The sequence below is a fragment of the Dermacentor andersoni genome, chromosome 1 (assembly GCF_023375885.2).
Source record: "Dermacentor andersoni chromosome 1, qqDerAnde1_hic_scaffold, whole genome shotgun sequence".
Classification (NCBI taxonomy): domain Eukaryota; kingdom Metazoa; phylum Arthropoda; class Arachnida; order Ixodida; family Ixodidae; genus Dermacentor; species Dermacentor andersoni.
Genome location: NC_092814.1, coordinates 48,296,065 through 48,317,327, shown reverse-complemented (window position 1 = coordinate 48,317,327; position 21,263 = coordinate 48,296,065). Strand labels below are relative to the sequence as shown.

Sequence of the window (21,263 nt, the reverse complement as noted above, 5' to 3'; positions counted from 1 at the left end):
CAGTCGCGATGATACGATCACAGTTGATTCGAATTTTGGTGAAACGCGATTTTTTTAAAAAGTACCGCCAGGAATGCATTAGTCACGATGCGTTTTGTTTCGACATAGCACGAATGCTCTTCCGGCTGGCGGAGAACGCTACAAATTTGTGAGCCTCCACGAGATCTCCTTCAGCCATTGAGAATAGTGCCGCGGGGCACTTGTGAAGTTTGGTGATAGAAACCTAGGTCTGCCGTGATCCTGGCGCGAAGCTTCACGCATTCTAAAAGCGTCTAGTCGACTGCATTGGGCAACCAAAGACCTAGTAGAAGGTCATCAAGGACGTCTCTAACTGAAAGTAATCACTATAAGAAAAGAAGACTATCCTACCTTCACTTGGGCACGCGATTGTGGTTTGTTATGGGTAGTACAACTTTCCGATGATAGGAATATTTTTTGAGGCCCCGGGAAATACTTATCAACTAGATGTTACTGTATCATTCCACTTATCTGGACGGGCCAACGTAAATACCACAAATGGTTGCTTAAGAAGATCTAAATTGCATGCTGTTACGTCCTCCGTCTATCGCGCTGTCTCTTCCACCTGCAGAAAGATACTTGCCCTACTTGCCACTTGAGCTGCGACGCATTTTACACAGTGAATTGATGGTGGCATACACATGCCACATGTAGGCGTCCGTGTTCTGCGGTGTTATATGAAATGGTACAATAGCACGAAACAATTGTCGTACAGAAAACAGCATCAACGAGAACGCGAGAAGCAAATGCAGAAAATATATTGCAAGGAACTTACAATAACTATTTGTTGAAATTTAATGCTGGATCATTGTAGGATGAAGAATGGTTGTAATATAATGCAGCGACAAGAAATAAGATGTGCACAGAAGTTATGACAATCACGGGTAGAAAATTCAGGTGAAATAAAAGATTACGCGCGTAATAGGAAATTGTAGTTTTTGGTTATGTAACATTGTGCATGACTGCACAGGCGAGTTGTGTAGGTGCCCGCTTTGTAAGTTTCGGTCGTCGGTTACTTCCACCGCTTATTCACTTGTCTTGCTATTATGTTTTTTCCTCGCTTCTATCGTAGTGCATTTTTATATGTATTCATATCGTATAACAAGAAAAAAAAAGAATAATAATATACTTAACGCCGAAACAGGAGAGTTCATTCCACATTTGCAGTATTTTTTAACATTAAAGATATACAAATACGCCGGGTTCATCTTTGTATGACGGCGAGAAAATTATGCACCTGCGAAAAAATAGGAATGATCTCAACTTTAATTGCAAAAGAACTGAAAGTTGGGCGAAGTGGTAATTATTCATGGTTAAACTGTAACGAGTTCCGCATATGCTCATTGTAGTTATCTTGGGTTTATACGTACCATGTTTTCCGAAAATAAACTTATTTGCGAGTAAGCACTAGTTTCTCAACTTCCCTGTGTCCTTCGACCTTTGTCCACGCTGCAGTTTAAACAGGTATCTCGGCTTGCTTGAGCTGTGAGCTAGATGCTCCAGATAAAAGGGGCACTATTGGAATGGTCCTAGGGTGACAGGCTTTTACACTACGTTGCCATGACTCATAAGACTGTTATGGCCCAAATAGGTCGACTCTTAGATAATATAGCTTTAAGATAGGCTGAGTTTAAACTCTGGGCACAATTTATTCTTTTCCAGGTAGCACAACGATATTTATTTATTTATTTATTTATTTATTTATTTATTTATTTATTTATTTAGAAGCCTACATCGCCCAGCTTGGCATTATTGTAGGGGGGTGGAAACAAGAGCCACAGTCAAAATACGAAAGCAGACAGGCACAGCTGTCACTTTAACATTCAACTGAAGCCTACATGTTGCAAGGAAGAGGAAAACAAATTTGCGGGAACATCGATAACACTCGCATCCAACTGATTCGACTCGTGAATCGTAAAAGGAAAAGAAGAATGCCTAAATACATCCGTTCGACATCTTATTTCATGAACCTTTTTAGCATAATCATTTCTGTGCGATATGTAGTACGGGCTCACCATGTATAAACTTTTATTAATACTAGTTTCATCACAAAAGATGTAATGAAAAAATTTCATACCATGCATACTTTTTAGGCATCCCTCACTACTCCCTCTTCTTAATTTTTCTTTAGACAACCTGTCAGTGCGTGATTGTGCTGCTGCTGTATTTACAAGCATCAGAGGAACTTAGTATCGTTTCCGCACGAGGGCCTGTATTGACAAAACTTGCCTTACAGGAGTGCTGCTTGCGAGTGGCCGTTTCATTATCACGACCAATGAGAAAACGCTTTTAGACGAGAGGAGATTTATTAATGCGATTGTTTGGGGCCCGAGTGTGTTCTAAACGTCTTTCTCCTCAAGAGGACACGGAGAAAACAGTTCGGCCTGGAGATGATCACTCATCATGAGACACTGTGCTCCAGTCTAGATTAGTCAATACTAACTGACAAGCTTCACTGTTCACTGGAAGAAATCACAGGGAATGTCAGCTGACAAGGACGAAGGGGAAAAATCGCATGATCAAATATCAGCACACAGCTGCCGACAGGGCCTCGGCGCTACCAAAATGGCAATGGAAGCGCCGAAGCCGCCCTTGGTGAGACAACTGCTTTAATTGCTTCGCAGAATGAGTTAAGTGCTTATAGTAAACTTGCCAAACACTTATAGTAAAGTGCTTGGCAAACTCCACGTGGCTGAAATTGATCCGGAGCTCTTTAAAAGACTACGGTGTCCCCTATAGTTCACATTGTAGTTTTGGGACGTTAAACGGCCGCATTCAGTCCTAATGGGACCGTTTACTACGGAGGCGTCACTTACCTAGGTTCACGTCGACAGCAATCGCTGGCCATACGAGGCCCAGCAAAAACAGAGGCAGCGTAAACGCCGCCATCCTCGGTGGCGGTCGCGACTTGGAAATGACAGCGGCCACGGCGGTGAGTATCGACATCCGCCGCTCTTCGTCTCGCTACTTCCTCTTTTCTTTTACCTCCTTTCTTCTCTCGCTCACGGCCACGACTGGGTGAACTTGAAAAAAAAAAAAAAAACTGGGCTACAAAGTTGGTCTAATTTTTATGTGCATTAAAAGTGGAACGAAACTCGCCAGCGAGGCTATGAGAAACGAGGGCGGTGAGGGTTTTAGGGCGAGAGTAAAGTGGGGCGTTCTTCCGCGTCTGTCCTTTCAGGGACGATTTCTAAGGAGTGACGTCGACTGCACCGACGCCAATTGACCAATCGCGGCAGGGCAGCCTCGAAGCTGACGAGGAATGGGCGCCTGAGTTGAACCAATCAATGGGAAACATTCATTCGCTCTTGTCCTCCCTACCATCCATGTTCTTTCTTTTAGTTTCTTTCATTACCGGGCACACGACGAACATGTTCTAGGCTGAACCAAAACACCGTGTACAAGCGCTGCGCCATCTTCTTTTCATGAGACAAATATTATTTTGTTGTATGTTCCTCTACAACGTGACCCTTTCCTTTCTCTTCTGCTTAGCTTGCAGATCACTCTTCCGACAAACTGTTTCGCAGGCTACTCTCGCCTGAGAAGCGTGCTTCACTGGAAGGTGACCTTGCTTGAGGAAAAGCCTAACGTTTGAGTAGGGGCACGTGGAGGAGCGTTGTACACAGAGCGCTGTATCAAGCTGCTATCACCATTCTGGATCAGATGAGAGGCCTAGACCAATACGCCCAGATCGTGCATTTGCACGACACGTGAGGTTCTCAGTCTGTCTTGAGGTTCAAGATTGAAGAGTTTTGTAGACACGCAAGTCTCGGGACGGTGGATGTAGAACGCAATGTATTTTCCTGCAGTGTTTGCTCAGACCGAGATTGGTTCTAGGGTGCCGTGCCGCACAATTTCTGCGTACCTCTTCGATTATTTCGCGATAGGCGGCGGCAGCTTTAATCTTCATCCCATTTGGACAACGTCATTGAACGAGAGAAACAATCTATATAACGAACTTGGGTAATCAGACCATTTCACAAACATCGTCAGCAAACATAGTTAGGACTTGCCTGCTGCAACTGAAAGCGGCCACACGAGGCACAGAAAAATTTAGGGCCCTTTCACTCTGTTAAGGATAACCAGCGAAGCTGTATTGGGATTACTATATTGACAACTATATTGATTTATATGGTTATTGCTATATTGATTGAATAAAGACATATACACGTAACTTCGTGGTTTTTATCATCTTTATTTTGTCTAATTAGTTACCACATGACCATAGCTTCGCGGTCACTGCGGTACACCATGAGCAGTTGTAATGCTATGATTGACACGTTCTTGCCAAAGGTTATATCTATACCCGACCGGTGACGAGTGGTCGGCACACTTACGTCCGTGTAGCACTAAATTGCAAACCGTTCCAACAGGAAGGATACAGTCCACTTGGCATCGGGGCGCGTTAGCTCGACGTTGAAGTGGAGATTGGTGGGTACACTATTGCGTTTTATTATGCTCTTCGACCCTCCAATGGGAGCGAAGGAGCGCCGTCATCCTGCGTTGTATATATGGCCATGAGGGTCATGCGTCTTAACATGGTCGATAAGATGATAACATTTAGGGATCATTCACACCGGTGACTGACATCTGTTGCGCGCCCAAGTTCCTCGCATAGCGACTAGTCGCAAGTGGTCACTTTTTCTCGAAAAGCGACAGCTGGCGCCGATTGCGCTTTACCCAGTGTGGACTGGAGTTACTCCAATAGTGTGCATTATGGAAATTTACCTGGACGTTTCTGGGAAAATTGGCTTAATCTGTGCACGTGATGTTGCTCAAAAAGTCCGGTGACTCATCGGCTCTTGTGAGGACCCATTAAAACTTCTTTCTGTGCGAGTTGGTGCATACTTGACTTAAGCATTGTGACAGCGCAAACATATGCATCCACAAAGTAACCAGGACGAGACAGAAGTGCTTTATCAAGCAGCGCTTCTGTCTCGTCCTTGTTACTTTGTGGATGCATGTGTTTGCGCTGTCACAATTTTTAAGTCATGTGAGGACCCAGTTCGAGAAATCTAGGCAATTCTGCAGGCCCCTATCTTCCAAGCATTGGTGCTTGTTAAGGTGGTATGGGTGAAATGCCGAGTCAGATAGAATCTTCCAAACTGATGACTTGGAAATTGGTACCTGGGCGGCCACGCCCCCGCAGACTAGCATGAGGATTAGAAGCCATAAATGCTAGAACATCCGTGCGTAGGCTAGGACTCAAAGATGAAGTCCTCCTTCGCTGCTTCTTCAAGCTGGCAGTTTGTCTCAGGTTTTCATAATTTTTGACGATAGTCGATGCGTTTGGTCTACCATCACACTTCCATGACTGATGTATATTTGCGGCCTCCCTCTTCTTTCCATTTGCAGCTCCCAAGGCAAGGATCATGTTTACCTTCTGCTCATTAGAGAAAGACATGGCGACTGGGACAAAACAAAACGCACCTTTAAACCTCTGCACTGATGTTGTCAATTCGCTTTTGTGGTGATAGGTTTCGTGGCAAAAAGAAAAACCGTGCACATTATCTACGCTAAGACAACAGCTATCACAGCTTGTTTCCAACTAACACCAAATCTGATGTGTTACTTCGGCCAGGGCGCGGGAGATAAGGCACTAACTCGATCACAGTGTTTTTGTTTATTTCCTTTATTTCTCTCTGGCTAACTCAGAGAAAGCGTGTTCGAGGGCGCTGTTTTATGATGCGGGTTAAAAGGGACTTTAATGCGGGTGGGAGCGCAGTCACGTGGTATTCTCCATATGTCGCGGGGTTTATTTATCAGTCGGAAAAAAATAGTACTATGACAAAGAAGCCAGACACGGCTGTGGACGACACGAATGACGCCGACTGGATGATGCAACAGCGTAGTCTTAGCCACTCACACCAGGAACAACGTCTAGCCCGAGACCCACTTGCGTAGCGCTGGCGATCCGGCTGCGGAGCTCTGCACGGCGCACTTATTACATGTTCCCCCTCGCTGAAGACGGTGCCACACAGGTGGCCTAAGGCGTCGTGAGTACGAAGGGCTCGTGATACGGCTTGAGGCGATCTACGTGCACAGTATCGCGGCCGCGGCGACGCAGGTCCGTATAGGGGTGCCAGAGGTTCGTTGACATAGTTTACCAGAGGAGAAAAAAGAATGCATATAAAGGCAGGGAGGTTAACCAGAGGTAGTTCCGGTTGGCTACCTTGCATGGGGGGAAGGGTTAAGGGGGATAAAAAGAGAAAGGTTGTGGAAGGGGGAGATAGAGAGAAAGAGAGACGAGCACGAACAAACCACGTACACTATAGAGCGGTAGGGGGCGGCGTTCTTAAAGTATATCGTGAAGCCCCGTAGACCGCAGGAACCTTAGTGACGCGAGTAAGGCCTTCAGCGCGGATGTTGTTTGGGAGCACTGACCTAAAGCTTTAAGTTCTGATAGTGGACGATTGTTTAACTGGTCCAGTACTCTGCACATCACTTGACTCTGGGCACTATATCACGGGCAGACACATAATATGTGTGAGCGTCTCATCGCTGTTGCATGTGTCGCACGTGGGGCTGTTGGCCGTTCCAATAAGGAAAACATATGAGTTCGTAAATGCAACGCCTAGCCACAGACGGTACAGCATGGTCTGTTCACGCGATGGTAACTCAGGCGGTAGGTGCAAACGTATGTCCGGAGACAACGAACGCAAACGATACAGGGTGAAAAAGTTGAAACAGGGGCAACAGGGTGAAACAGGGGCAAAGTACATTCACGGGACATCAATCGCAGCCGAGCCACAGGCTTGAGGAGCGGAACAAGGCGACCGGATTTCCACGTGGTAGGGACCAGGCCGTCATGCCATGATGCGTTGTATAGGGCAAAAGTGCATCTCTGGCCTCTTGACCAAGGTTTGCAAACGCAGAGTATGTGACGCCATCGGGTCAGGTGACGAAGATCGCCTCACCCAGCAACTGCGGCCTCCAGTTCTTCGACGGAGAAAGAAGCGTCCATACGAGGATCTCGGAAGCAAGGGGGGACAATAGGAATAGATGCGACTCTTGGTCCATGAATTGTTGTTGGGGACTTTAACGCACATCATTCACTTTGGGAAAGTATCAATGTAAATTCCAAAGAAAGAAACCTCGTTTCTTTTGCCTGGGACCATGAACTTTGCTGTCTAAACGATGGCAGTCCCACGTTTCTGCGTGGCCGGACGTACAGTAGCTGTTTAGACTTAGCTTTTGTCTCGCGATGCCTCACTCGCTGCGTCCATTGGTTCGCAGATATAGAAACCCACGGAAGCGACCACATGCCTACCCACCTGAAGATAAAATACCTAACCAAATCCGTTCTATCAAATTTTAAACAAACAATAGATTGGCCTGCGTTTAAATCACTTATAGAAGACGCATGCCCCGAAGGCTTTTCGTCTACAATAGAAATTCAGATCGCCAAGGCTATGCAAGTTGCTATGCGTTCATTTCGCCCATTGGAGAAATACACAGATTTTGATGAGGAAATACAGAGCATCCGCGCAATCCGCTGGCGAGCGGAGCGACGGTACAGACGAACTAAATCGTTTTACGACCTTACAGAGGCCAGATGCATCCAAAAGAAAATTCAGCGTCGCCTTGCTCTACTGCAACATCAACGCTGGAAATCCTTCTGCGAGTCTCTCGATCCGCGTAAGCCTCTGTCGGTTGTCTGGAGAACAGTCCGTGGACTTCGAACAGCTCCTCAACAGCGCCGTCTATTCAAATCTCTAGCCCTCCATCAAGGACACCGAGAAGTCGACGTAGCCGAAGATTACTGGGCGAGGATCGCGGGTCCGCCGTTTACCGAATAAGTTTGCTGTAGGACCCGGTGGGGTTCATGGTATCTGGAGACAAACTTGGGAGGAGACACCTGGTGTCGAAGTAGAAGGCATCCACAACCAAACAAGAGCATCAGGCGAGAACTGGTGGTGGGGGCAAACGTCGTTATGACGAAATTTCTGTAGCGCTTGTTCTTGCGTAGTAAGTGAGCGTGCTAGTTGTCGGCATTCTTCTGCATGCCGGGCGGCTTCGGAAACCGGTGCACCCTCTGACAAGTCGGTACGGTAAGGAAGAATAGAGTCTATGTCAGATGACGGTTCTCGGCCATATAGTAGAAAGAAGGGAGAAAAGCCCGTCTTTGCCTGGCGATCCGTATTGTAGGCGTATGCGACATAGCGAAAGACGAGGTCCCAGTTGGTGTGGTTGGAGGCGACATACATCGAAAGCATGTCGCCAAGAGTTCGGTTAAAGCGCTCTGTCAAGCCGTTTGTTTGCGGGTGATATGCGGTGGTGCAGCGAAGAATAACGCGGCATTCAGTGAGAAGTTCTTGAATCAGATCGGCGAGAAAGACGCGGCCTCGGTCGCTCAGGAGTTCGCGGGGAGCACCGCGACGTAGAATGAAGCGTTGAAGCAGGAAGGAGGCAACGTCACGAGCTGTCGCGGCTGGCAGATCGGTCGTTTCTGCATACCTCGTGAGGTGGTCTATTGTCACAATGAACCAGCGATTGCTAGCAGCTGTGTACGGCAGAGGCCCGTACAGGTCTATCCCAACCCGGTCAAAGGGTCGCGAAGGGCACGGCGAAGGTTGCATTGGTCCAGAAGAGCAGCAAGGATCAGGCTTGCGGCGTTCACATTCTGTGCCAGAGCGAATGTACTTTTGCACAAAGGTGTACGTACCACGCCGATAAAACCTATGACGTGGTCTGGTGTCGGTCTTGAAGATACCAGCGAGTGCGCGCTGAGGATGGGCGTGGAAAGCGACGCATACATCAGGGCGGAAATGCCGGGTTATGACTAGCAGTCATTTGCGGCCGTCAGAACAGCAGTTATGGCGATAGACGATTCCGTCACGAATCGTGAAATGCGAAGCTTGTCGGCGTAGCGCTCGGGATGGTGGGCCTGCACGGCTGTGGACGACACGAATGACACCAACTGGAAGACGCAAAAGTCGCACCAGGAACAACGTCTAGCCCGAGTCCCACTTGCGTAGCGCTGGTGATCCGGCTGCAGAGCTCTGCACGGCGCACTTCTTCTTCATTACAGTACGCAATTAGTACGTCGTTGAAAGTACCGCATTTAGATGTACCTTCGCTGTGCCTGTAAAAGCCTCATTGACACTTTGATCATTAGGATAGTATGTCTCGAGTTAGATCATTATTTACCATTAGCTACAGTAACGAAAAAGTTACTTGCAGCTACTAAACTGTACTGGAAACAATATGCACTAAGTTTTCTCCGAGCAACGCATTGCTCTTTCTTTTTTCAATCTTGGTGCATGATAGTTAATTTGGACACTCTGTATATATTTATGACCTCTGCATGCAAGTGATGATGTTTCCATCCCTAATAAATGTAGTAAGTTACTAGAAATATTTTTTTCGTGAGTCGTTAGCATTATTTACTGGAAAGAGAAGCAATACTGAGACACATATAATTGATGTGCATTTTACACGCCGTTGATAGAAGACTCCGCCGAAGGGGTCACTGAAGTCTATAGGTTTCTTTTTTTTTCAGGGTCAAAAAGCACGCAAAACAATTTGAAGCGAGGTGAATATACAGAAACGTGTTCATTCTCTAGGAATAGGCTATTCATACCTTTAGAAATATATGTTAATTGGCTACCTCCTCTTAAAAATAAAACAAAAATTTGTCCTGTCTATATATTTAAATATATGTGTATGTGCATGGTGTTTATAGTGGAAATTCCAAACAATACTGCAGTGAGAAAATACGAATGAGGCAGCCGCCGCTGGTGCTGCTAATGCGATTGTCCTCCCATTGTCAGGATTTGCAAAAATAAAGCGAAACTATCAATTAAAAGCCGTTCACGTCCGTGCCAACAGTGATGCAGTAAGCTATTAGCCACAATAAAATTTTAAGTGAAAAGGTAGAGGAAAGTCAAACGAAACCTCAAATGATGCGGATCACAAAACTCTGGTAATGACACTTTATGTGTGTGTCGGGGGAGGGGGGGCTCTGCCTCCCTCCCCAGCTCAGACTGGTTAAGGACTTTAGCCTTTAACCAGTCGGAGGGTGACCTGTGCAGCTCTAGCGACACGTTAAAGATAATATTGAAATACTTAGCCACCCATCCCACATAACGCGTTAAAAACTTTTTCGGAAGGTTGACGGGACCAACAGATTTTTTTTGCGCAAACCTCAGACAATAGCGACACTATTTCTTACTCTGAGAAGGCAACATCGGGCATGCCGTCCGGTTCTCGAATACCTCCTGCTTAGGGGGTTGTGGTTTCAACTTGAGTACGTGCAAGCACAGAGTAAAAATAGTCATTACACTTGTCAGCAATTGTCATGTAATCGGTAATAAAAAGGCCCTCTAAATCTATGCATTACATGCTCTACAATCTACAGTTCACCCCGACAGTTCACCCCTAAAGAATGACGAGTGTCTTGGGATTTTTTGGCGTTCCAATTGCTTCTTTAAGAAACAGCTGTTTTATGCACTGACGCACAAAAGCAACTGGAACACCAATGCATTTCGACGGACACATTGAAAATTATGATCTCGGAACTGGTGCTGTCCAGAGAATTCGTTCCAACTGGATACGCCGTGCGAACTCAGCGGCTATAATTCGTAGATTGGAATATGTGGCTAAATTCATTAAACAGTTAATCAGCGTAATTACGTTAATTATTCGATTGATCATTTTTATTTCTAATAAAAGTAATGGCCGCCTCATCGAGTAATTTAGGTCAAGAGTTAGAATTGTGCCATCTGCTATAGGCAATCTTTAAAAAAATTGGTGCAATTAAATACCCTCCTTCGAGGGCCTTTAGGGGTATTGTAAATAAATAAAAAAAACACCCTGCATAATGCAGCAAAAGAGTGAATGCATTCTCGAAAAGTAAGGGGAATTTTACTTTTTCAAAGTATATTTTCTTCTAGTAAATAGGAGCGAACGCAAGCGCTGGCTCGAAGTCCGGTTGTTTCGCCGGTTTTGTTTAATGCGAGCTTTCGCGCAAACCATTTTTAGTCTTTGTTTAAAATTAAATTATGGGGTTTTACGTGCCAAAACCACTATCTGATTATGAGGCACGCCGTAGTGAGGGACTCCGGAAATTTGGACCACCTGGGCTTCTTTAACGTGCACCTAAATCGACGTACACGGGTGTTTTTCGCATTTCGCCCGCATCGGAATGCGGCCGTCAAGGCCGGGACTGTTGGTCATCTATTGCGCTGTCAAGCACTCCCGTTTTTTTTTTTTCTTGAAGGCTGTAGCTTTTACATTCTAACCTACCACAAGCCGTTAACCTTCGTTTTCAGGAACAACAGTTCCTCGTACTCCATAACGTGACCTTCGGCAACTTTCCTTTATCTCCGAATTTTCTACGGACATCCGCCATCCGCCTTGCCAAGGTTCCAGGTACCTCCTCACCTGTGTCGACCGGTACTCAAGGTGGCCTGAGGCGACGCCTCTACAAGACATCACGGCCGAAACAGTGGCGGAAGCATTTGTTGCTACGTGGGTGTCGCGGTACGGTTGCGCTTTGCGAATAACTACTGATCGAGGCCGACAATTCCAAAGCTCGCTTTTTTCTGCCCTGGCGAGAGTGCTCGGCACGTGCCTTCATAACACCACGGCTTAGTACCCACAGAGCAACGGCATGGTCGAGCCTCTCCACTGACAACTGAAGGCGTCATTGACCATCCCGCTCGACAGACAGCACTGGGTGGAAAGGCTACCCCTAGTACTACTGGGGCTGCGAACTACAATCAAGGATGAGCACCGAGTCATCGCAGCCGAGGTGCCCTATGGGTCAGTAATCCGCGTTCCAGGCAGTTTTTCGGCACCCAGCAAGGCACATCGCCAGCGACCGCGCAGCATTTCGGCTACATTCCTGGCTCGACCAGCTACAACCTACACCCCCACGTATCGCCAGCGGGCAGCCTGTGTTTAGTTTCCCGACAATGGACACAACCACGCACGTCTTTTTGCGACGCGACTCTATCAAGCCACCATTGACTCCTTCCTATGAAGGCCCGTTTCGTGTGGTTTCGCGTTCAGAGAAAACCTTCAAGACTGACGTTCGCGGCAAAGAAGAGTGTCGTGCGAATGCGTGAAACCAGCCTATCTTCAACATAAACTCTCCATTCCTTCCGTCATTTACAAGTAAGCATCCAGCATTCTAGGAGGGAGGGACTCTTTTAGCGACCGTCCGTCACTTCGTTGTCCCCACCGTGGGGGTCATTGCCCCTTGCTCCGGAAATCCAGTTTGCCTCGCCGTGGAGGTCATTCCGCCCTGCTCGAACTGAAGCGGCTGCCCGACTGGGGCATCACCACTGCCACATGGCAAACCTGCTTTTGCTTTTGAATAAAGCCAGTCGACTCCCTGTTCTTGAGCTATCAAAACGTGTGTCTCTTGCCTCCACTAAGCCGAGCACCCAACAGTTCCATCGCTCTTTGCGCGGTCCTTAACTTGTTCTCGAGCTTCTTGCCACAAACTCTTAAACTAAACTATCCTAAACTCTTGTTTACTTGCGAGGCTATTGAACATTATCTTTGTCTTCTGCATACAAATCTTCAACCCAACTCTTACACTTTCTCTGGTAAAGTCCTCTATCACTTGTTGTAATCGTTCCCAGTGTTGCTGAACAGCATATGCGATGTAAATTAATTAAGTTAATTAGTGATATTTTTAATTTATTTAGTATGTGCTTCGATTTCTTGGGCTAAGTGTTCACCTGTTCGAATAACCTAGCTCAATGAAAATAATTATGCTATCTTCCACAGACGATGTTTAAAATTTACGGAAAACTTAAATATGATCACCCCGAATACTTCGTAAGTACTATTGCTATCACCCGCCGTGGTTGCTCAGTGGCTATGGTGTTAGGCTGCTGAGCACGAGGTCGCGGGATCGCATCCCGGCCGCGGCGGCCGCATTTCGATGGGGGCGAAATGCGAAAACACCCGTGTACTTAGATTTAGGTGCACGTTAAAGAACCCCAGGTGGTCTAAATTTCCGGAGTCCTCCACTATGGCGTGCCTCATAATCAGAAAGTGGTTTTGGCACGTAAAACCCCATAATTTAATTTTTTTACTATTGCTATCCATTTTATTTCTGCGGTCCGCGTAAGCTATTCGCTTACTTTGACAATTATCTTCGGTGGTTTCTGCGCTTGTTCTTTTTTATTTCCCCATTCTGCTTTTGCGGTGGATGCGTGGCTTTGCACGGAAGGGGGAAAACGTTCGGAGAAAAAAGGGGACGGCCTCTGGAGTGAGTGGCAGTAATCGCGCTCGCCAAGGCATATGAACCACCTCATTCACATCACTTTTTGGTTACATTCAGCCGCCAGTTTTCAACACAGAGTTTTCACATCATGGATCGTAGTGCCAGACCATGGTGGCTGGGAGAACCGTTGCATAGATTGCGTAAATGCTGAGCTTCCCCCCCCCCCCCCCTTTTCGTTTTCTTTTTCCTTTGTGGGTCCCTCCTGCTGGCCCATTGTAGGGCAGGGACTTCGACCCCTGTGGAAAATGGTTTTGATATCTTGGTTGACATCTTAATTGCTGGTTGCAGCCAAACCCATCCTTAGTGTGTTTCAAGCTGAACCGGCCGCTACATTGTGACTGTGTTGGGCTCCCTGTTAGATATGGCAGACTTGGCTAGGGTCGTTCGGGGACCAGTGTAGGCCTTCGCTAGTTTTTACAGCGTGCTGTTAGAGGTTCCCTTGACGTTTCGATGTCCGCTGGTGGCAGTCATAGGATTTCCAAAGCATTGCCGACTGAGCGCCGGCCGACCCGTCTTCTCTTGAATTGTGGACTTTCCCGTGGTCTCCATCTCCGGCGAGCCCACCTGGCCGATGCGGCGCATCGCGCACTTTTATTACTTTCAAAGCCTTGACAGGTGTTGAGTGTCAGAGTCAAATTGCGTATTGCGGAGAGCAGTTGCGCGTTTTTAATGCGATTAGCATTCTTAACCTACTAATCCCACTTTGGTGTGCTGCTATCTAAACGCTTCCGCAGGACCCGGGCGGTACGCCCCGGGTACAACCCGCCAAGCAGCGGCTGTGCTGCGGTCGCGACTCGAGCCGTTCTTTTCTCCGCATCTCGTAGCTGAATGCGGCAAGCGTCTGCGCCCGGGGCAGCTGGATTGGGCCGATGAAGGGGCTGACGGAACAGCGTGCCCCTGAAGGCAGATGGAACAGCGTGCCCATGAAGTGCTGATAGAACAGCGTGCGTGGTGCAAGCTTTCAGACACTTTATACGTTGCGCGAAACGTTTTCTTTTTTTTTTTACAGAATTTCGCCATAGAGAAATGATTTCGCATTCACTAAACAAAATGTGTGTTAAGAAATAGGAGGAAGTGGCAAGAGGGAGGGGGTGAAATGCCGAGCAGCCACACCGGGTGCCGGGAAGCCGAGTGACGCCACTGATTGGTAGCGAACCCAAAGCAGTGGAAATCTCAGAATGACCACTGCAGATTGTCAGTGAAAGTGTCTTCAGCAATATGATGTGTCGCTACGTTGGCCGAATGCTAACCGCATTAACCTCGACCGACAACGCGAGATGGCTTCCGTCAGAACTTTTTTTGTTGCGATAGCAATTTTATGGACACACCATGCAGGCGCATTTTCGCCGTCGCTGTGATGTTCTGTATAAAGTGCAAAGGCGATAAGACCATCGCCGCGTGCCGTATGCTGCATGTGCGAGTGAAAGCTTTGGACACTCCAGGCGCATTTTTGCCATCGCCGTCGCTGTGATGTTCCGTAGAAAGTGCAAAGGCGATTAGACCGTCGCCGCGCGCAGCATGTGCGAGTGAAAGTTCGCGAGGGTGAGTCGACGATCGCGGCTCAATCTCGCGCGCGCAAGGGAGGAAAGCGGGTAGGAAGCACACCGTCTTCCGTTGCGCACATGGCACCGGGGGGCGGGGAAGTAAGGGGCAGCGGGCGTTGTTCTCCGGCGGCAACTGCGTGTGGCGCGGGCTTTCTCTTGAAAGCGATCTGCTCTGGGGGCAGAGTCTAGGTGGGCCGATGGCTCGTGGCTTTACGCGTGCTGCGTTCTTGCCGCTCAGTTTGCGTTGAAGGGATAGATAGCATGAAGGTCACTTAATTCGCTCGCAAGCTGCTGCTGCCGCGCTTCCCCACGCCAGCGTTTTGACAGCGAGTGCCAGCGGTCATCGAATGTGATGCATGCATGTCTGCCTGTACGCGTATGACACTGTGCTTGTTGATTTAATTACCGTAGTATGTGAATGTTTACAAGTTTATACGACGGATAAAGCTACTGTCCTTACTTAGTATGACTGTCTGCTAATTGGTTATCGCAATCGATGCCTCACCTTTCGGGCAAAACTGCGACATTTGCTTTTTTTTTTCTTTTTGCTCTCCAGAGTTCGCGAGGTGCGCAGGCACTGTTTAAGACGAGACTGCGTATATACTCTCAACGCGGCACGTGCGCCCCGCTGATCGTGGAATTTGCGCGACCACTGTCACCAGGCCATTTATAGTTTTTTTTCTACATTTCTTGCTATTGTCGACTTCTGACAGGTTGATGCTTCCGTGCACTTTAAATCCAAGCGCTCCTGGAAGGTGTACGTTAGCTACGGGTCTGACTGGGTAAATTCCTTCGCATCCCATTAGGATGTGCTGAGTAGTCCACGGATATTTGCTGTAGCATACACATGCCTCATTTTGGTGCGAATTTGCAGATGTAGAGCCCTAGACGTTAGTGGCACATACCCACTCTGGGGGGCCAAGAACCGGGTAGTTCCACTTAACAGTAAGAAAAAAAGAATTATAAAATAACTGTAAACGAAATTGGTGAATAGGTATATGGGAAGTAATGGGTAGATTCTAGCTTATGAATTTAATACAATGTGGGAATAAATGAAAACATAAGTACAGCTAGTGTAAAATTGATTTTGTAAAACTATAACAAAACCTTAAGTTGTCATTTTATAGTCTAAATCTTTTGGACCCCGCAATAAAATCCTGGATGGTATCGCCAACCTTCCTGTCGCTGTGCCCAAGGGTCGAGGCCCCCAAAGATAGTAAATTTTGAACATCTAAAGTCTAATCTAAGAAGACGGAACGGCGTTTCTAATGTTCTTTTTCGCAATTCAGAATACCTTTAATAATCAATGAGAAAATGTTCTATTGTTTCATGTTTCCCGCAAGAGGGACAGTTCGGTGAGGGAGCCAGACCAGCTCTGTGTAGGTAAACATTTATAAATTGAATTCGGCAGCGTAGCTCTAGTGATTGCGGTTTCAAGTGCTCGCATTGGACAGATTTTAATATCCGAATAATGTGACAAGTGCTGAAAATCTCTAGAGTTCGTTAAAGAAGGGGCGCGAAATTTACGCAGCGTCGTTTGCCTCTGAAATCTCGCCCCTATGATGAAAGCTGATACGAGAAGGATTTCAATTACTGGGCCATTTAGGGACGCTTTGGCCAGCAAATCTGCCATTTCGTTTAGAATTAGGCCCTCATGTCCTGGTACCCAAATCAATCTAATCAAAGTTAAATGAGAGGGCACTAACAATTTGAAAGTTCGCAAAGCCTGGGAATCATCAGAAGCAGTGAGGGAGGAGCACAGAGACAGAGAATCCGTCACGACCACGGCGGGCCGTGTTGATGTATTTAGTTAACGAAGGGCTAGAATTACAGCTAAAAATTCTGCTAGAAAAATCGGTACTAAGTCTGGAGGCGAAAAGAAAATTAGGGCTCGAGAATAGAAAATATTCCGATTCCACACTTTTCCTCATTCTGGGAAGCGTCAGTGGCAATAATTGTCTTGATTGGCGCGTGCAAAGAGTAATCATTTAACGTAGAGCTGAACAATCCAGGGTTCGACGGAAACTCCTCTGGTCGGGAAAATTCATGGCGGGAAATATCGAGCGCCGACCAACTGTTGAAGACCGAAAAAAAAAAAAAAGGACGTTTCGGCCTCACTACGGGAATTTTGTCCACAAGCCCAAGCTCAGACACGCAATGGTGACGGTGAAATACAGCTCGCAAAGGTTCCCTGGTGTTGTGTGCACGATTCCTTGCGCTGGTTGTGAACACGTGTACATCGGTGAAACGGGCGATTTCGGAAAGATTAAAACAGCACAACTATGATGTCAACAGCAAGCACGAGGCAACAAATGCGCTGGCCAAACACGTCGTGTCCACGGGACATGGCAGCGACTGGGATAGCGCGAAGATGGGTGGATGGATGAATGGAATAACTTTATTGATAGTCCCGAGATACGCGAAAGATAATTGGAAAAGAACAAGACGGCAAGGCTTTACAGGGAATCCCTTCATATCCAGACGACGTCTCACACGCTCAATCGCAACTCAGGCAGCCTTCCCCCCGATATACACCCGATGCTTACGTCACATCATGAAGCGTATATAACCAATCCTCGCTTCATTTCCTTCATTGCGAACAAGGCTCCCGTACTGGGGTCGAAACATTTTACTTTTCCTTTTTGTTTTCAATGATTGGTCGGCGCTCGATATTTCCCAGCATAGAGCTTAGCGTGCGGCAAGACAGTACCTTTGCATTTTTAGGGAAAATATCATCTAACTGAACTTTAATGGAACTGATGTTGCAACATTCAGGGTCACCTCACGAATTTCGACGTTTAACTGATCTAGGAGAGTTTGTATAAAAATAATTTGAGGTGTGCGGAATCGCAACCAGTACAAGCCAAAAAAAACAAAACCGGCTGGGAGATAACTGTCTGTGAACGTCTTATAGGAGATTCATACGGCCTTAAAAAAAAAATTATGGGGTTTTACGTGCCAAAACCACTTTCTGATTATGAGGCACGCCGTAGTGGAGGACTCCGGAAATTTCGACCGCCTGGGGTTCTTTAACGTGCACCTAAATCTAAGTACACGGGTGTTTTCGCCCCCATCGAAATGCGGCCGCCGTGGCCGGGATTCGATCCCGCGACCTCGTGCTCAGCAGCCCAACACCATAGCCACTGAGCAACCACGGCGGGTTCATACGGCCTTAAATATGATTGTACAGCTAATAATCGAAACCGCGTTAAAAGTTATCTTGGCTTCCACATATAAAACTTCATTCGCTAAAAATTGAGTAGTCCTAAACAATGTTTAGAACAATGCCTGTCCAGAAGAACACAGGGCACGAAGTTTATATGCAGGTGCTCCAGGGTACAATATGCACCCAAATTCCAATACCGGGTGAATATACATGCAGTAAATTGATAACAGCGTTTTTCTTCGCATTCTTGATCGACTATTGCTCAGCCTACGTAGCAAACCAACCGTAGGACACCCTTTGCTGCAATATAGTCCCAGAACATATCCCTCCAGAACATATCCATAATCTGGTTACTGCAACTAATAAATCCCTGGGATTCATAAGACGGTCGCTATCATCATCACCCCCTGCGATCCGTCAACTAACATATGTGACATTCATCCGTACTAAACTGTAATCCGCGTCGGCAATATGGAATCCCCACGAAGCGTACCTTGTTGAGCAACTTGAAGCCATCCAAACCGCGAAGCCCGGTTTATTACATTCCAGTACGACTATTGGCTAAGTGTTACAGGCATCAAATCATCCCTCCACATCGTATCATTAGCACATCGCCGAAAAATATTTCGCTTATGCCTCTTTCAAACGCTCTGTTACAATTTTCCACATTTACGCGACACGCTTCTTTTGCCACCAAACCTTACTTCACGCCGTCTCTCAAACAACCTGTGTTCAACGTCTTCACGGCTCTAAATCCTTCAATAACGTTCTTGCCGGTAGCTATTGCAGAATGGAATAGTTTACCTGACCGCGTAGTAATCGATCGTAACCCTACCAAGTTTCGAGATTTAATCTTCGTTTTCGATCTTCGTTAATCTTTAATCAATTGTTTTTGCCTAGCGTCATTATAGAGTGGAACAATTTACCGGATAGAGTTGTCAATGAGCGCAACCCCATTATCTTCAAGCAGCTGCTTCTGACTGATCACCATAAACCCTAACCTTATAATGACCGTACTGTGCGTTCATTCTTTTGCGATTGCCGTCTCACATTGCGACTGTTCTGCCGATTTGCTTTTGCATTCTATACAGTGCGCCCCCTGGCTTTCTTTCTTCTAATACGAATCCACAGGCTGAATTTTGTAAGAAATTGTAACCATATCTTTGTTTCTATCCTTATCTTCTGTAACTCTACCCCCTAATGTAATACCCCGACAGGGGTACTTAAGGGAAAATAAATGATGATGATGATGATATGTGCTAACGAACTTTCCGAGTACTGACGCGTAACGTATTTTGATTTATTTCTGCTGTTTAGCACCTTTTATGATTGCATTGGTTTTTACTTTGCGTGTATGACTGGCATTGCATTTCACCTTCTGTACCCTTGTGAATGTTATTAACGCGATAGCGTTAAGGAGCCCGTGTCGCAAGAAATCCGGCGACGGCGTCTCACGTCGGACGTCGTTTCGGCAAAAAGATTTTCGAACCACCCATACCCAGGCCCTCCATGTGACGCAAGGAATTTACTGAACTAATTGACTTGATCAAGCTAAAATACGTGGAAAAATCGTAAACTACGACTTACACAGAACCTACAGACATGATAGCTCTCGGATTGTAATTTGACTATACGAGAAAACCTAATTCTGTTACGCGAAAACTCAAAGAAACCCCTTCACACACACAGACCGGCCGCGGCGTCCGCCATTTGCGCGCGCCGGTGTCTTGGGAGCCACGGAGCGGCGCGCCCGGTTCCTTGCAATACCTCCAGCTGCCGCTCGCCTCCGTCGCATCGCGGCCCACGCAAGAGGCTGCGTTTCTACCACAAAGCCCGCCTTCGTGCATAGCATCGGCGGCCAGCGTTTCCCGGCAAACATTACGGTTACATGCGCTCGTTGCCGGGAAGCGTGAGAAGCAGTCAGGGATCTTTGATTGCTATCGCGTGCCACTCTTAAAAACGAAGCTTAAGCGTCCTCCAAATTTTTGTTGTTCTTAGTTCAGTTGACTGTTTCAATGAATATTTTCCTTAATTATGCTCCCCCCTCATGTAATACCCAAACAGGGGGCTTTAAGGATCAATAAATGATGATGATGATGTGCGTCTTCCAAGACAGAGAACTGTCATATATAATGCCTTGATCATTGACATTCTCTACTTGTGGGATGATACCAAGATGATGAGAAATATACATGGGGTCCTTTAATGGAAATGCGAGCAATGAGCATTTGTTAACGTTGAGACAGAAATGCATCACATCAACCCATCTTTCTATAACAGACAAGTATGTCTGTAATATGTTGTAAAGATTTCGGATTTCATTTGCCAACGAGAAATACGCTATGTCATCAGCATACACGTAAGTATGTACTGTCGGCCAAAAAAGTAAACGGACCACGGCTTGCCGGAGCGGCTGCGGGGCCACACCGGGACGCTGCTATCTCGCTCCGCGCGCTGACGGCGAGAGTGCCCCGAGTGACGCCAGACTTCGCCCTCGCTCTCAAGGGGGGCCTTATCACGCTTGATAAATTTCTAGTGCGCCGTTCGTTTGCTCTGGTGCTGACGGTTGCGACGAAGGGGGCCGTGCATTACCGATAGTCTAGAACATGACGCTGTCGCACAGTACCGGACGGCAGCCGGGCATCAAACCGCGGCACTGAGAAGGAACGAAGACCCGTTCTGATTGTTGTTTTGTTTATATCCACCTTGTCTTTCATATTAGTGCATGTCGCGGCGTCCAACGCTGCTGCATTTTAGGCAACATAACGCAAGTAGCCACAACGGCGGCTACGGTGATGCGCGCTCTTTCACGCCGCTGTGATAAGTTACAGGCGCCAAGCTTTACTGAGGGCACGGCTTTTCTGTCGAGATTACTTTTCCGGCATTGTCTCCAGCAGTGCATTTAATATTTATATCAACGACGCCTCTGAAAACTGCTTTAATTAGGTACTACAATGCGTAGGCCGTTATGAAACTTTACATAAGTACGGCCAGGAAGACATAATTGGGACGCCGAATCAGAATGACTAGTCAGTCGCGAAAATTTATTCACAGAAGCATTCCATGGCTTGAAGGGATCCTCAGTGCGATGAAATGTTGCCGCCGACCGCGATGACTTGGCTTAGTCGCCTTGGCATCGAGAGCGCCGCCGCTATAGCTTCTGACGTCCGTGTGTCCGTGCAGCGCTTCCCGCTCTCTGTCACGCCGACGTGAAAGAGCGCGCGTCACCGTAGCCGACGTTGTAGCTACTTGCGCGATGTAGCCTAAAATTGAGCAGTGGTGGACGCCGGCG

General features: G+C 47.0%; 1 protein-coding gene across 1 annotated transcript in view; it reads right to left on the bottom strand.

The window, feature by feature from the left end:
* Positions 1-3,317, bottom strand: part of LOC126546336 (ionotropic receptor 93a-like) — a 45,838-nt gene extending 42,521 nt beyond the window's left edge. The window contains exon 1 of the mRNA XM_050194524.3: positions 2,835-3,317. Within this exon, the coding sequence (XP_050050481.2) occupies positions 2,835-2,964 (130 nt within the window). The 5' untranslated portion in view covers positions 2,965-3,317. The remainder of the gene's footprint in view (positions 1-2,834) is intronic.
* Positions 3,318-21,263: the final 17,946 nt, after the last annotated feature.